Source organism: Myotis lucifugus, unplaced genomic scaffold, assembly GCF_000147115.1.
Source record: "Myotis lucifugus unplaced genomic scaffold, Myoluc2.0 scaffold_137, whole genome shotgun sequence".
NCBI classification, from domain to species: domain Eukaryota; kingdom Metazoa; phylum Chordata; class Mammalia; order Chiroptera; family Vespertilionidae; genus Myotis; species Myotis lucifugus.
The window spans coordinates 3,123,717-3,138,708 of record NW_005871185.1 but is presented as its reverse complement, the minus strand read 5'-3'; the positions used below and the strand labels follow the sequence as shown (position 1 = coordinate 3,138,708).

At 37.0% G+C, this 14,992-nt stretch overlaps 1 protein-coding gene across 1 annotated transcript in view; it reads left to right on the top strand.

Annotated features, from left to right (window-relative positions):
• Positions 1-14,992, top strand: part of CFAP44 (cilia and flagella associated protein 44) — a 102,870-nt gene that overhangs the window by 70,816 nt on the left and 17,062 nt on the right. The window contains 5 exon segments of the mRNA XM_023758706.1: positions 7-181; positions 4,763-4,940; positions 5,324-5,821; positions 8,596-8,799; positions 10,349-10,541. Of these exon segments, the coding sequence (XP_023614474.1) occupies positions 7-181; positions 4,763-4,940; positions 5,324-5,821; positions 8,596-8,799; positions 10,349-10,541 (1,248 nt within the window).

Below are 14,992 nucleotides of genomic sequence, written 5' to 3'. Positions count from 1 at the left end.
GTGCAGGTGGGATTGCTAGTGTGCCAGAAGAATCAATTATAGAAAAAGGGAAGCTATTTCGGCCTAAGACCTTAAGTCAAATTATGATAGAAAATCAAATTGAGAAAACGAAGAAACTTATTTTAAAAGCTGAAAGGGCCCAGCAAAAGATTCAGCAGCGCAAAAAAGAATGGGAGGAACTGTAAGTTTTTTTATGTAAACTCTTTTATTTTAATATGAGTCTCAAAATATCTTTAGCAATGTCAATAAATATAACAATGTTAAATTTAAAGAAGTGGAAAAAAAATAGAAACAGAGATGGAAGACAGGTCAGCAGAACTTTCAGGGTGGGGATACCTTGGTGGAACTTCTATGATCCTAAGAGTTTCAGGTCCAGGAATTTCATTTTCCTAATATCCTCAGAGTGACTTAAGGATAAAGACATTCTCTTTATGCCAACATCAAGAAGACATTCTCCAGATGTTCTTCTAACATCTTATAGTTTTGGCTTTCACCTATAGGTCTCTAATCATCTTAAATCAACTTAAAAAAATCTAATATGAGGTACTTTTATCTAACAAGCACATCTTTTCTTTTTGTTGTTGTTGTTGCCATCTATATATCTTTGGTGAAATGTCTCTTCATGTCTTTTGTCCATGTTCAAATAAGATTGTTAACTATTTACATGTTGAGTTTTGAGAGTTTTCAAAAATATATTCTACAGACTCGTCTTGTGTCAGATATGCTGTTTTCGAATATTTTCTCCTAGTCTGTAGCTTGTCTTTTCATTCCCTTAATAAAGTCATCTGCAGAGCAAAAGTTTTTCATTTCGTTGAATCCAATTTGTCAATTTTTCCTCCTGTGAATCTTGATTTTAGTATCAAGTCTAAGAATTCTGCCTAACACTAGGCCCCAAAGAATTTCTCTATTTTTATTAAAGTTTTATAGTTTTACATTGTATATTTAAGTCTGTGATCCATTTGGTGTTCATTTTTGTATAAGGTGTGAGATTTATGTTTATGTTTACTTATTTTTTTGCCTGTAGATGTCCAATTGCTGTCACTATTTATTGAAAAACCTCTATTGTCTCCACTGAATTGCTTCTGTACTTTGTCGAAAATCACCTGGGCATATTTATGTGGGTCTGTTTTCCACGTCACTTTCTGATCCAATGACTTACGTATCTGCCCCTTTGCCAGTATACACTGGCTGGATTACTGTAACTATGTAATAGGTCTTGAAGTTGGGTAGACTGATTTCTTTTTCTCATTTTATTCTTCTTTTAGCTATTCTAGTTACTTTGCTTTTCCATATAAATTTTAGAATAATCTATGTTTACAAAAACATATTTCTGAAATTATGAGAGGAATTGTGTTAAACCTTATATCAGTTTGGAGAAAATTGACATACAGTCAAACCTCGTTTCTTGAACATCTCCCATCTTGAACAATTTGGTTCTGGACCAAGTTTTTAACAGAAAAAGTATCTCGGTTGTCAAACCAAGCTTCAGTTTTCGAACTGACAACTTTTTCAAGCTGATACCTCAGCATGACAAAAATCATCTCTCAGGCAACAAACAAAAGAGAGAATGCTTTTGTTGCCAGCAAAATCAACAATCAACACTTAGCACAGTTTTTAAACATAGAGGCCATCAAGAATGCTAGTGTTGCCAAGGGTGTGAAAGAAACAATGATCACAGACAATCGCAGAGGTAGAAAAACTGTTGTTGATTTGGATAGACAAAAAGCAATTAGCCAGTGATAGCAGTTAGCCAGGGACAGCCATTTTGGAGGCGATGATACATGAACAAGCAAAGATGCTGCATGCTGACCTGAAAGACATTCCTGGATCGAATGCTCAAAGTGATTCCTTTAAGGCTAGTAGGGGGTGATTTGATAAATTTAAGAAAAGAAGTATTTATTTATAGATTAAATAGTATATTAGACATGTACTGTATATAAGAAAGGTTAAAACAGGAAATCGTTTGGGGGTCTGGAATGGATTAATTCAATTTACATTATTTCTAATGGGAAAAAAAAAAGATTTTTTTTTTTTTTTAACAAATCGCTTTTCAAACAGCCTTCCAGAACAAATTAAGTTTGAGAACCAACCGAGGTTCCACTGTATTTATTATGTTGAGTCTTCTAATCCATGGACATGGTATGACTCTCCATTTATTTATATCTTTGATTTTTTTCATCTGTTTTGTTGTATCTATCTATCTATCTATCTATCTATCTATCATCATCATCATCTATCATCACTCGAGGACATGTCTACTGATTTTAGAGAAAGAGGAAGGGAGAAAGAGAAAGAAACATTGATCGGTTGCCTCCTGTATGCACTCCAATCTGGATTGAATCCACAACCTAGGTATGTTCTCTGACTAGGAATTGAACTGACAACCCTTTGGTATATGGGATGATGCTCTAATCAACTGAGCCACCCAGCCAGGGCTATTTTGTTGTATTTAAACATGGAAGTACTATACATATTTTGCTAGATATACACATAAATATTTTACTTTTTTGTTAATTGTAAATGGTATTGTGCTTTTAATTTTGGTGTCTGTGTGTTCATGTTTATTGTTTTTTGTGTTCATGTGGGTACTGTGACCTTGCTGCACTGAGAGGTTTTTGTTTGTTTTTGTTTTGTTATGATTGGTTGAACGGACAACCGGACAACCAGACATTTAGCATATTAGGCTTTTATTATATACTAGAGGCTCAGTGCACAAAAATTTGTGCACTCGGGAAGGGGTCCCTCAGCCCAGCCTGTGCCCTCTTGCAGTCTGGGACTCCTCAGGAGATGACCACCTGCTTGCTGGCTTAGGCCCACTCCCCAGGGCCTCTTATTATATAGGATGTGCAAGGTTTTTATTTGTACTTAGCAGGAAAAATAGGAAAATGTAGATCTATGCCATCTTCCTGGAAGTGGAAGTTCTCTCAATTGATTTTTAAATTTATATTTACCTTTAACCCAGCAATTTTGCTAAGCTCACTTTTTTGCAGATTCTTTATAATATTTTTTTATTATGACATGTTGTCATATAAATTCTTCCAGTTCCTGAGCACATAATATATTTCCATTTCTTTGTGTCTTCTTCAATTTCTTTCATCAGTGTCCTTTAGATGTTCGTGTACATGTTTTTCACCTCCTTAGTTAAGTTTATTCCTAGGTATTTTATTCTTTTGTATTCTTCAACTTTACTGAATTTGTTTATTAGTTCCAACCGTATTTTAGTGGTGTCTTTAGAGTTTTCTATGCACACAATGACAGTTTTACTTCTTCCTTTCAAATTTGGATGCCTTTTATTTCTTTCTCTTGCCTAACTGCTCTGGCTAGGACTTCCACTACTATGTTGAACAGAAGTGGTGAGAGCGCACATCCTTCTATTGTTCCTGATCTTAGAGGAATACTGCCTATCATTCAATAACTGAACATAGTTGTTTCATAAATTTTTGTTCAGTTTTCTAGTTGTTTGTACTATTACAATAATTATGAGCCTTCTTTCTCTAACATGGCCAGAACAGAAGCATATGCTCTCATCTGTGAGTGCCCTCTTTTAGCATTGTTATATACAAATGAAGTCTCTTTATTTTTCACCCTTGCTGGAGCAAGGCCTCCAAAAATTGGTTGCCTCCCCCCCACAAAAAAAAGGGGGAAGAGAGAGCATATAAATGAAGTCTTGTCAATTAATACATTAGATGCCATGCATTGCCTCTTCTATTTTACTAGAGACCCGACGCATGAAATTTGTGCAAGGACCTTGGCTCTGGCCCCCGCTTGCCGCAGCCGAGGGCCTCTGCCGCCTCTGCTGTGGCCCCCGCCTCCTGTGGTGTTGTCCAGAAGGAAGGATGTCCGGAAGGACATCAGGTCTAATTAGCATATTACCCTTTTATTATTATAGATGTTTGTGCTCCTAAAGGGCTGACTGCTAGATATGTACATATTCATGTTGACTGATGGGCTTCACTTCAAAGAATTAGATAGGTAGGTTAGTGTCTCTCAGTGAAGATCTCTACAGTGCTGGCAGCACTGTATCCTGATGCCCTGGTACCCATGCGTGTCCCCTCTGTGCTTGGAATATCCTAGGAACTCTACCAAGAAGACTGTATTCATCTTTTTATATCCTTCTCCTGGGAGTATTCCAGGCTATAATTTTCTCTGGTCTGGTTTATCCATTAATGTAATTTCATCTTCTGCCTTTTGGAAGTGTGTCACTATTACTGTTTTCTCATGGCTACCTATCCCATTATCAGCTTTTCTAATAATTTATTCTCTTTAGTTTCTCTGCAATATCATTTCCATGGAGCTTGGGGAGAGTGGGGGAGGCAAATACATAGGTCCATACTATAATTTTGAATTAGATGCCTCTTTGAAAGTGTTATGACAAATTTTGTGACAATCACTATGTTACTAAAAATTTCAATTAACTTTTTAGTGAATAGAGTGTTGATACCTCCAAGGGTTAATATCTATCAAAGGAATAAATAACAATGTTGATGTAAATTGCTTAGAAATGAACCAAATCCAATGAATGATTCAGATTATTTAGGCACGTCTGGTGGATGGATGGATCTGTTTGTTTGTTTATTATTTTGCTTGGGATGCTTTTAAATATCAACTTTAAAAAATGTTTGAACTCTATAGACAAATGTAACACCGCAGGCTAAGAATTATACTTTTGCTTCACGATTGAATTTGATTATATACCTATAGTAAAGTAGACAAATTAGAGTTTATTGTATATTTGTGGCTGGGTTATCTATTTTTCTCATAGGTATAAGAGTAAACCTGCTGATGACTATGAAGATCCCAAAGATGTTCAAGCCATCAAAGAGGCTCAGGTGTTTATGGGAGACTTCAATCTGAAGACAGCCCCAGACTATAAGATACCTGAGCACATGAGAATAAATGCTGCCAAGAAAGAAGAGGAACTGGGACAGCTAGACTCTATGGTACTTAGAAACACTTGTGTGTTTCAGATCAAAAAAATGACTTCCTCCCCCTCCCTGCCCCCTGGGACCTGGCTGAGTACATGCCTTCAGGAAGGACTTCCATTGAGTGGTAGGAGGGGAGGACAGGGGAACTGAGCCCTCAGAGCCAGCTGAGGGATACCACACATTATAGCCAGATTGCCTCCCCTTCTGGAGAAGCTAAATGGGGAAAAGCCTAAAAGCTAGAGAAAAGAGTAATTTTGTAGTGAACAGGAATGGTCAGATACATTTTTATCTTGAAATTTTGTTAGGCATTTCAGTCAGGGGACAAAAGCAAATCATATTTGAAACTGTTCCTTGTGAGTGGGTTGTCGTTTTGCTTCCTTTCTGTTCTTTTTAATTAGACCCATTCAAAGAAAATGTACCTGAACAAGTCCATCCTCTCACTTCGAGACCTTAAAGTGGCTGTCATCGAGGAGATACAGTGCCTGGTACAAGAGATGAAGAACATTCAGTCAACTCTTCACATATCCAAGCGCATCCCCATTCCGAAAATCCCTCAGATACACCCGGAAGAAGTTCCTGAAAAGAGATTTCAGTATGATGAGGAAATTCTCCTTGCTTTTAAGCAACAGCTGATGAAAAATGAGGATACAAAGGCCCCCCTACTGGAACAGGCGGGGCCGGTAGGCTCAGGTGGAGGATTCCTTAGATCCTCTAATGCGAAGGATGGGGATTTGACAACACGAGAGTCATTGTCTAGAGCGTCAAGGGCATCATTTGGCCTAGATCTTTCAAAGCCATCTGAATTTGAAAAAGCAGATCCAATTGATGTAGAGACGGAGATTATGAAGAGAAAGGAGATTAAAAACATATACATGCAGCAGTATTTGGCCAACAGGGTAAGGGGTGAGATTGTGCCTATTTATTTTTTAAATATATTTTTATTGATTTCAGAGAGGAAGGGAGGAGAGAGAGGTAGGAACATCAATGATGACAGAGAATCATTGATTGGCTGCCGCCTGCAAGCCCCTCATCCCCCCACTGTGGATCGAGCCTGTGCCCTTGACTGGAATCGAACCCGGGACCCTTCAGTATGCAGGCCGACGCTCTATCCACTGAGCCAAACTGGCTAGGGCCGAGACTGTGACTATTTAAAGCTGAAAGAGAATGGAGCAGGGATGTCTATCTAGTTTATTAATTATTTATTTAACATTTTTCTACATTAACCTTCCCCAAACCCTGACCAGCCCACAACTCACTCATGGCTTGGCTTCCTCCCCACCCCTGTTTTTTTTTTTTTTCCTGAAAATCACTGTGCTCTGCCCAGAACTGTGGAGCTTTGTAACTCCTTCCTTTTTGGAAAGCTAAGCATTAGGAGCAAATGCATGTTAACTGGCATCTCACTGAAGCCATGGCAAAGGGGAAGTGATGAGAAGCTTTCACATGATGGATGGAACATAACAAAAACCTTCCAGAGGAAATGGGCCACCCTCTGCTTTTCATACTCTCCCCTTTCTCTCATTTGCTCCAATACTGGGAGTGTTCATGGTGATGAACGGCTTCAAAATTCTTCTGGAGCTAGAATGCCAGCTATTTTTATTTCTAGGAATATCAGGACCAGACTGGGAGCAGTTGTGCAGGAGGTACTCCTGGGGTGCTAGTTCCCTGCTACCAGCCGTATTGTGTCTTTTCCAGCTAGGCACTCCCCTATAGCTTTCCAACCTTATTCTTCACCCATCAACTCTTCTTCATCCAGCCCAGTATTCTCACGCTTCCTGCTTTTCCCCACTTTCCTCCCCCAATTCTGAATTTCTTATCTGTGCTTTTTCTTTTGCTATTTTCTTCTACCAGAGTTGAGTCATCATTCAAAACTCAGCCCAGTTCCAAACCCCTTCCAAATCTTCTGTCCACATCATATACTCTTATAAAACAAAACAAAACAAAACAAAACAAAACAAAACAAAACAAAAAACCAACTTCCATTGCACCTATAATCAGCACATCATGTTTTGTTCTTAGTTTTCTTTGCTGCTGTGTGTGTGTTAGTTTTGTCTTGCAAATTAGGTTGTATAGATCTTAAGGGAAGGTACATAACTTCTTCTGACTCCCTTGCAGCGTCTTGGACAATGCCAGACATGTAGTAGATACTCAGTAAAATGTTTTGACTTAATTGACTAATTTACTTTATTAATTAAAAATACTTATTGGTCATTCTAAGAGCAGGGACAATGCGAGCTAGGTAGTAGTGATGCAACTCAAGTCAGACATGTTCTCTGGCCTCATAAAGCTTGTAGGGTGTCAGGGATAAGAGAGAATAGGACAAGTGAAACCCTTACAAACTTGGATACCTATGTGGTAAGTTTCAGAATGCTGTTGTACTAAAAATATATAGTCCTGCCTCCAAAGAAATTTTTAAATAATTCAAATTTGTTGAACAAATTTTTTGGGGGGAGCCCACTTAATCTACAGCCCTACATAAAGTTTAATTTTTTAAAAAAATTTTTTTGGTTTTCTTTTGTTTGTTTTTAAGCTATCTGAAATTCTCCAGAAGTTTTACTGTCCCAAACCCACAGATCTCTTCACCATTCTCAGCACCAATCTGGGCCCTCATTCATAAATTTCAAGCATTTGAGTTGAGGCTCCCCCATCATGTACAGCCTACATGATGTCCTACATGGAATGGTTTGTCTTCTTCCTGCTGTATGCGTTTCCTCAGGAGAATCAGTCCTGGGGCTCTCTCTCGATCTCTTCATCTCCTTTGGGATGGGATGGGTGGGGAGAAGTTGTGCCAAAATCAGAGCAAAACTGAGGCTTTAAAATCATTAGGACATCAGACGAGTAAGGTCTAGACCAGGACTTGGGATACTTAGGTTCCTATCCCAGTTCTGTGACAAATTAGCTTTGATCTCAGGAAAATCACCGTTAGCCTCAATTTCATCATTTCTATAGTAAGAAGATTGTGAACAGGTTTCCTGTGGGTCCATGATTGTACTTACCTATTTGAAAATATTTACTATTTGGTAGGTTTGAATATTTTCAAAGTAAGAAGTTGAGGGAAATATTTATCTAGTGTTTACTGTATGAATGGCTATGTAGAATACTGTGGGGGATATAATAGAGGTAGACATAACACTATCCACAAAGAGCTTATAGTCAGTACAACAAGACGTTTTTGATCAATGGCTTTTAAAAAAAATATATTTTATTGATTTTTTACAGTGGAAGGGAGAGGGATAGAGAGTTAGAAACATTGATGAGAAAGAAACATCAATCAGCTGCTTCCTGCACACCCCTTGCTGGGGATGTGCCCGCAACCAAGGTACATGCCCTTGACCGGAATCGAACCTGGGACCCTTAAGTCTGCAGGCCGAAGCTCTATCCACTGAGCCAAACCAGTTAGGGCTCAATGGCTTTATTTAATGGAAGAGAAATAGCTGGAAGGACTATAGTTATAGAATTTCTGCCACTTAATGAATAAATTAATTTATGTAAACTTAAGACCATTGATGAATGATTTATATGACTAGACACAACCACACACACCCATGTAATTCTCCCTCTATATTAAATGGCATAATGAGAAAATGCTTTTACCCAAACAAATTAGTATTGTTAGTTTAAAAAAATACTGTTCTTAACTTCTAACATATATACAAATCTTTTTCCACCTCAGATCAAAGAACTGATTGTCACCTTTGATGCAGAACTCCATCTCCTGAGACACCAGAAACTGAAACTAGACATTCAGATGAAAATATCTGATCTGAACCATGTCACATTATTTCAAGAAATGATGCTCCTCAAGAATTTTGAAAAACAGGAGAACATACTTCAAGAGCGTGTTAATTCATTAGACAAAGAGGAACAGGAGATGCAAGTATGAATGGGCAGGAAAATGCTAGCTGGGTGCACGCTTAAGTTATGGAAGGAACTTGATTCTTCTTTTCTTCTTCTCCACTTAATTTTTTATCTTGTTCAAGTCCTCATCTCTTTCTTGTCTTCTCTCCCTTCTCTTTCCCCCCCATTATTCAGACTTGCTCTCTGTTTTTTTGGTATCCTTGGTCAGAGAGAAGTGAATCAGATTTTTTTTTAGTAAATTTGATCTAATGTTTTGTAAGGTAGAATAAAATTTTCAAAAGTTAGCCTTATATTTAGTTTACCCATAGATTTCAAGTTTATTTATGTTGTTACTACTCACCATGTGAAATTGAGTTTTGATTATATGCTATTCTTATGAATATAACTGGAAAAGAAGTTCATGAGTTTCTTAAATATGATAGCTAGTTTCAGAGTAATGTCTAATTAAATTTACAGAAAATTGATTCTTTATTTGTTATATATATGTTAAATTTAAAGAGATAAATTATACTATTTATCTTTGTCCTAAAGGAAGATTCTATTAAATAGATATTACATAGTGAATAGTGACATCAGTTTTTTGGTATTTCAGCTTCACTAAGATATGATATATCTTTTTTTTTTTAAATTGTCATACATAGTGGGCAAAAGTAGGTTTATAGTTGTAATACAAATAAATAATACAATTAATAAATAACACAAGAATAAACTGTATTTTGCATACTCACAACTGTAAGCCTACTTTTTCTCACTCCAGTATAGATATTAAAAAAATTTTGTTTTTGAGACCACCCATGCAATTATATTAGTTGACATCCATATATCAATAAAAATTTCAATTTATTTAATGTAGATTTACAAAACATTAAAAAGTTGATCTTATTTGATTACAAATGTAACCATGTGGTTTTTGTTTTGTTTTTTTACAAAAGAATTATAAAATTTTAGTCATATAAATGAATGGCTCTCAAACATCAGAAATGTAAACTTCCATTAAGAAGCTTTGGAGCCCTGGCTGGTTTGGCTCAGTGAATAGAGCGTTGGCCTGCGGACTCAAGGGTCCCAGGTTCGATTCCGGTCAGGGGCATGTACCTTGGTTGCGGGCACATCCCCAGTGGGGAGTGTGCAGGAGGCGGCTGATCAATGTTTCTCATCGATGTTTCTAATTCTCTATCCCCCTCCCTTCCTCTCTGTAAAAAATCAATAAAATATGTTTTTGGTTTTTTTTTTAAAGAAGTTTTGCAAATGTAACCTTACATTGCAATGCACATTGTTCTCTGAACCTGGTTTAACAGATGAAATATTTTATTTTTTAAAAATATATTTTTATTTATCTCAGAGAAGAAGGGAGAGGGAAAGAGAGAGAGAAACATTAATGATGAGAGAGAATTATTGCTTGGCTGCCTCCTGTACACCTCACACTGGTGATCGAGCTTGCAACCCAGGCATGTGCCCTGACTAGGAATCAAATTGTGACTTCCTGGTTCATAGGTCAACGCTCAATCTCTGAGCCACACGGGCCGGGCCAGATGAAATATTTTCATTTGTTCTTGTTCTTGTTTGTTTAGTGGAGAATTAATGAATCTATGAAGGAGATGGAAGAGAAAAAGAATGAAATCACCAGGCTCCAGGACCAAGAAAAGGCACTCTATGCTAGTTTTCAAGCAGCCGTTGGAGAAAACAAATTTGCTAACTTCCTCATGAAGGTCCTAAAGAAAAGGATAAAACGGGTGAAGAAAAAGGAGGTCGAAGGAGATGCTGGTTTGTATTTCTTTCTTATACATGAAAATATTTTTTTCTCACTAGCATGAAATAGAGAAATAGATAAGTCACATTCATCACAACATAGACGATGTAGCAGCATTGTGGAATTTAAAGAGGAGATGATATAAACCTTTTCAGTCTGTATAGGTCAAGTCTCACTTTTTCTTCACTGCCACATCAGATGATGTTTTATTTTAAAAACTTTAAAATAAGAGGAAGGAAAATACATGGCATGCAAATATTAATCAAATCAGAGCAGGAATGGCTGAGTTAATGTCAGATAAAGTAGATTTCAAAGCAAAGAAAATTACTGGAGACAGAAAAACCTTGTACAATGATAAAAGTGTCACTCGGCCAGGAAGACATAGCAATCTTAAATGTGTATGCATAAAACAACAGAGCTGTAAAATATGTGAAGCAAAAACTGATAGAAATGAAAGGATAAAATAGACAAACCCATGATTACATTTGGGTACCTCCATCGCCCTCTCTCAACATTTGATAGAACAACTGTGCAGAAAATCAATAAGAATATAGAAGACCTAAACAGCACCATCAACAAAAAAGGATCTAAATGACAGTAATAGAACACTTCACCCAAAATAGCAGAATATACACACTTTATAAGTAAGTGCCCACAGAACATATACCAAGATGAACTATATATTAGACTATGAACAAGTCTTAATAAGCATAAAAGAATTGAAATCATATGGAATGTGTTCTCTGACCATGTCACTTATGTTATTTCTAGAAATGTATATTAAATACAACTAAAAATACAATTAAAAGTTGTATTTAATATACATTTCTAGGAATCAACCTAGAAATCAGTAACAGAAAGATAACAGAAAAATCTCAAAACACTCAGACCTAAACAACAAGCTTAATATAATCCATGGGACCCAGAAGACATCTCAGTGTAAATTTTAAAACTACATTGACCTAAGTGAAAATGAAAATGCAACTTATTAAAATTTGTGGAATACTGATAAAGCAATGTTGAGAGAAAAATTTTAGTACTAAATTAGAAAAGAGGACAAGTCTCAATCCAATAATTTAAGCTCCCACCTCAAAACCTCAAAACAGAAGTGCAAAATAAAACCAAAGTGCCCTAACCGGTTTGGATCAGTGGATAGAGCGTCGGCCTGCAGACTGAAGGGTCACAGGTTCAATTCCGGTCAAGGGCATGTACCTTGGTTGCAGGCACATCCCCAGCAAGGGGTGTGCAGGAGGCAGCTGATTGATGTTTCTTTCTCATCAATGTTTCTAACTCTCTATCCCTTTCCCTTCCTCTCTGTAAAAAATCAATAAAATATATATATATTTTAAATATATTTTAAAATATTTTAAATATAATGTATATAAATACATATATATTTTAAAATATATTTTATTTTAAAATCAATAAAATATATAATATTTTAAATATATTCTAAATATACTGTATATAAATACATATATATTTTTAAAATATATTTTATTGATTTTTTACAGAGAGGAAGGGAGAGGGATAGAGAGTTAGAAACATCGATGAGAGAGAAACATCAATCAGCTGCCTCCTGCACACCTCCTCCTGGGGATGTGCTCGCAACCAAGGTATATGCCCTTGACCGGAATCGAACCTGTGACCCTTCAGTCCGCAGGCCGATGCTTTATCCACTGAGCCAAACCAGTCAGGGCTAAAATATCTTTTTAAAATTTTTTTAAAAAAAACCCAAAGTGAACAAGCAGAAGAAAGATAGAAGCAGAAATCAATAAAATTGAAAGCAGAAAACCAAGAGAAAAATCATTTATATGAAGAGCAGTTTGTTCTCAAGAAGATCAATTGATTGACAAACCTCTAGCAAGAGTAAAATACTACTACTACTACTACTACTAATGATAATAATAATATAAAAGGAAAAGAACAAACAAGGTACCAATATCAAGAATGTAAGAGGTGATATAATTACAAATCTACACTACAGATATTAAAAGATAACAAGGAAATACAATGAATATCTTTATGCACATACATTTAGCAACTTGGATGAAATAGATAAATTCTACAAAAAATACTACCATGACTCATCCAATCTGAAAGAGATAATTTGATAACTATTAAGAACATTGAATTTATAATTAAAAATGTATACATATATTTTATTGATTTCAGAAAGGAAGGGACGGGGAGAAAAAGATAGAAACATCAATGATGAGAGAGAATCATTGATTGGCTGCCTCTTGCAAGCCCCCTACTGGGGATCAAGTCTGAAACGCAGGCTGTGCCCTGACCTGGAATTGAACCGTGACCTCATAGGCCATAGGTTGGCGTTCAACCACTGAGCCACACCAATTGGGCTGAATTTGTAATTTTAAAACTCCCCTGATAAAATCTAATGGTCTAAATAGTTTCACTGGAGAACTCTACCAAGCATTTGAAGAAGAATTACTACTATTGTACACAATATCATCCAGAAAATCAAAGAGGAGAGAAAATTTTCCAGTTCACATTCTGAAACTGGTGTTATCCTGATACTAAAACCTGGAAACTTTCATATTATGTTATGAGACTCTTGATCTCATTAATATCTTTCATTTAACTTGCCTTTCTCTAATACTGCCCTGCCAGAGAAAGGGGTGGGGGCCCACTCCTTTCTGCCAGGTGGAGGTATTCAGCCTTCATTGTCACCCCAGGGAAGGGTGATCTCCTTGTCACTGCTGTGCAGATGGGAGTCCCAGCTCCTCCTTGTAATCTCTGTTGACACGTTGGGGATGGCCTTGGCACCACTGCGCAATGGTGAAAGTCTTGATTCTCCTCCAGGGTTCTTCTGACTCCACTTCTGGGGGGAATGTGAAGGGAACCTTGTTACTGCCAGGTGAGAGTGGAAGTCCAGGCTACCCATAGGGTCTCTACAAATATCTTAATGGTAGAAAAGGCGGCCGGTTATCAGCCAGCAGGAATATAAATCCCTCTTTCCTGCATGGCCTTCTCTGACACCATCCTCGTGCGACTGTTGGTGTGCCTCATTACAGCTTTGCAAGGGTGGATGTCTAGGTTCCTCACTTGGCCTTTGCTGATATGGGTGGGAGTGGGGCCACATTTTTTTTCTCTGTGGTATTTGGTTAGGTTATCATCTAAATGTCTTACTAGACTGCCTCTTTCTTGGTCATTTGGCAAGAGAGAGGAAGTTCTTGTTGGGTCTTTCTGATCTGCAGCTGTTGGTGTTTCCAAGTTGCGCACTTATTCATCTCTGAGTTTGAGATATGAGGCCAAGGAACTCATCCGAGTGTTGTTTCTCGAGTTCTGAGGTGCATAGTTGATCTCCCTTCTTCCTGCTTGTCAAAATCTTCTTGTGTTTGTTTTATAAGTAATGTCCAGAGTTTTTAACTATATTTAGTGGGAGAAATAGGGAAAAGTAGATCTACTTCATCTCCCTCAAAGAGGAATTCTATTATGTAAGAATTTTAAGGTCTAATTTTAAACTTTGATGCTTTATTGCATAAGTTGGTACAGATCACTTAAAGTAATTTTATGGGAGAGCTTATATTTAAGAAATCTACAGAGTATGAGGTCCACCTCTTATCTCTAATTTGATGTTTTATAAGATGCAAATTTCCATTTGGTGATCTATGGTTCATAGAGGTCCTCAAGGTGTTTTAAAAGAAAATGAGGCCGGGGGGGGGGGAGGTATATATAAAGGAGGGCGAAGGGGGAAATGGAAGACATCTGTATATTTGTCACAGCAAAACTAAATTTAGCCTGAAAAAAAAGAAAAAGAAAATGAGGCAGAGTTGGGTGGCAGATGTCTATAACCCCTTATCCAGAACTCTCGAGGGCAGGTGTGTTTTAGTATTCAAATTTTTTTATATTTTACTAGCGGCTTGATGCATGAAATTCATGCAAGGGCCTAGGCCAGTGATGGCAAACCTTTTGAGCTCGGCGTGTCAGCATTTTGAAAAACCCTAACTTAACTCTGGTGCTGTGTCACATATAGAAATTTTTTGATATTTGCAACCATAGTAAAACAAAGACTTATATTTTTGATATTTATTTTATATATTTAAATACCATTTAACAAAGAAAAATCAACCAAAAAAATGAGTTCGCGTGTCACCTCTGACACACGTGTCATAGGTTCGCCATCACTGGCCTAGGCCCTGGCCCCTGCCCGCTGCGGCTTTGTCTGGAAGGAAGGATGTCCAGAAGGACGTCTGGTCTAATTAGCATATTATGCTTTTATTATTATAGATAAAAGATATTGTATATGACATTATTAAAGAAATCATTCATAACACTTGTTAAAGAACAATAAGGCAGACTTTATTTAAGGGGGACTACTATGATGGGATTTTGTAGAAAAGAAGAGAAATCAGTGCAACTTGGAGTACAAGGATAAGTGGAAATTTATAGCCAAGGAGCAGGGTGAGGAGTCAGTGGATGGAAAATTAGTAAGAGGTAATCC